Below are 2,369 nucleotides of genomic sequence, written 5' to 3'. Positions count from 1 at the left end.
CACACCCTTCTAACATCAATGCATTCAATGTAACAGGTGTTAATCATCTATCACAGTCACCAAATTAACGATTTCACCTATCACACTAAAAATCCCTCATCACCAATCTATAAATAATCTCAACATACAAAGTTCAGAACCTCATTGTCCACACTATATCCGTCCTTCCCCCCTCCACCACCGGCACGCGGACGCAGACAGATCTGGTCGCGTCATTCCTTCACTCGCAGCCTCCCACTCAAGCTAATGGCCGACATCAAGTGGACGCCGGTGCGCTATCTCTCGTATGGCGTGGGCCATGTGCTCAACGACATGTGCGCGTCTACATGGTTCTCCTATCTCCTCGTCTTCCTCCTTCACGCCGTGGATATGTCCCCCGTGGACTCGGCCGTCGTCATGTTCTGCGGCCAGATCGCCGATGGGCTCGCCACTCCATTGGTCGGGGTCTTCTCGGACAGATCTTCAGGCCTCCCGTGGCTGGGCTTGGGTCGTCGCAAGACGTGGCTCGCCATTGGCTCAGTATTAGTCATCCTGTGCTTCTTCTTCGTCTTTGGTGCTTGCGCTCCCCGCTGGTTCTCGGACTCCCCGAGTCGAATGGTCCTGCTCGTCTACTACAGCGCTGCCGCCAGTATCTTTAACGTCGGGTGGGCCACAGTTCAAGTCTCACATATGGCCATGGTTCCCGAGTTATCAGATGACGATAACGTCCGCTGCGTTCTTAACAGCACTCGTTACGCCTTCACAATTTTGTCAAATGTGTTGGTGTTTTGCGTCTTCTTAGTGCTGCTAAGAGTCGTATCGCCACTGGGGGTCCCCGATGCAGAGAAATTCACTCTATTAGCGTACACTTCGCTGCTTGTTGGAGGTATCTGCACTGTCGTGTTCCTAACTGGAACCCCGGAGAAGGTTACAGTGGAGAAGAAAGAGAAAGATCCAGCGGAAATACTGGCTCAGAGTCCTGTTATGGCGGATCTAGAAGGACGAGGACACAGTGCCTTCCCATGTGAAGGAGACTTGGATGTCCCTGCTGTGGAGGTAGTGGGCACGTCGGATCACATGACGTGGAGCTGCTGGTTCAAACTCGGTATGTTTTACGAAGTTGGACTGGTCTACATGTGCACGAGACTCGTCGTCAATGTGACGCAGGTCTTTATCTCGTTCTACCTCATTGTGACGCTACAGATGTCGGCCACGTCGATCGCCATTGTACCGTTGTTAGTCTATCTATCGGGATTTCTAGCGACATTTTTCTTACGATACTTGAACGAGTCGCTAGGACGTACGGGATCCTTTGCATTGGGTGCTGGTCTGATAGTCGTGGCGTTGGTACTGTCGTACTTCTTAACTCCAGAGACAGCAACGTGGGTGTACCCATTCTCGATCGTTTTGGGTATGGGTAACTCTATTATCATGGTCACGTCGGTGTGTCTGACTGGAGATCTGGTCGGCAATAACGTTGAAAGTGGGGCTTTTGTGTACGGCGCTATGAGCTTCACGGACAAGATCTCAAACGGCATCGCTATTCTGTTTATTCAGAATACACGCCAGCAGCTGCAAGACTTACCGGACCAAGATAGCGAGTTTTTGCGACAGGTGTATTGTATCTTGCCTTCACTTGCTGCGCTTGTTGGACTCTGCACCGTCATGTTCATGACGCACTGCAGTGGGTCCGGCGACAGAAGACGACGCAAAGTGGAGAGTGCGTCCAGTAGCACAGCAGACGAAACGGAGATTCTCCTCGTGAACGAGGAAGCGAAGGCTACCGGATATGGGTCGATTTAGTTTTCGTGATTTTGTCTCGTGCAGGCTCGACTGAAGAAACCGACGGGCGCCGTTATGGTTAGAAGTAGCGCAGCTTCTCGGTTTAGTCAGGATATTGCTAAGCAACTCGGTAATGACACTTTTCATTTGTTTTTTTTTATTAGTAAAAAAAAAAAGAATACTATTAATACTGGTAGATACGCAGGATTAGTTTTGGTACATGTATTAATATGTAGAGCGATGAATGCAGATACTTTTATTTTAATAAGTACTTTAGTATTAGCATTACTAACCAGTGGCATAATTTGTGCGTGTGTGTTACAGTAATACGCTAGCAGCGTGAATGGTTATGCAGTAATAGGGGACGAAGTCCCCCATTAGAATCCCCGAACTTTCTAAATAAATGTACCGTGATTAACATTCAATAGTGGGTGTCAAATATCGTTTTAGCTCAAAATTGAGGAGCTGAATATCAACCAGTAATATTTACCTAAGAAGAAGAACGCCTGAGACCACCCTTAGAGGAGCCATTCGAGCTTTGCATTCAGCTGTCGCGTGGCCCTCCAAGCGGTGCTGCCCGTGTTACTGCCTGCGGCCGCCCGTGTGCC

At 49.2% G+C, this 2,369-nt stretch overlaps 1 protein-coding gene across 1 annotated transcript; it reads left to right on the top strand.

Moving 5' to 3' along the window:
• The first annotated feature begins 125 nt into the window (after positions 1-125).
• PPTG_12703 (hypothetical protein) lies at positions 126-1,919 on the top strand. Its single transcript, XM_008909877.1, has one exon. It carries the CDS (start codon positions 247-249, stop codon positions 1,780-1,782), a length of 1,536 nt encoding a protein of 511 aa, XP_008908125.1. The 5' UTR covers positions 126-246; the 3' UTR covers positions 1,783-1,919.
• Positions 1,920-2,369: the final 450 nt, after the last annotated feature.

Source organism: Phytophthora parasitica (genome assembly GCF_000247585.1).
Source record: "Phytophthora parasitica INRA-310 unplaced genomic scaffold supercont2.35, whole genome shotgun sequence".
NCBI lineage: Eukaryota > Oomycota > Peronosporomycetes > Peronosporales > Peronosporaceae > Phytophthora > Phytophthora nicotianae.
The sequence above is the reverse complement of the archived record's forward strand: the minus strand, read 5'-3'. Positions and strand labels throughout refer to the sequence as shown.

Coding starts and splice junctions, on each gene's coding strand:
- PPTG_12703 (XM_008909877.1), top strand. CDS start 247: ATGGCCGACATCAAGTGGACGCCGGTGCGCTATCTCTCGTATGGCGTG.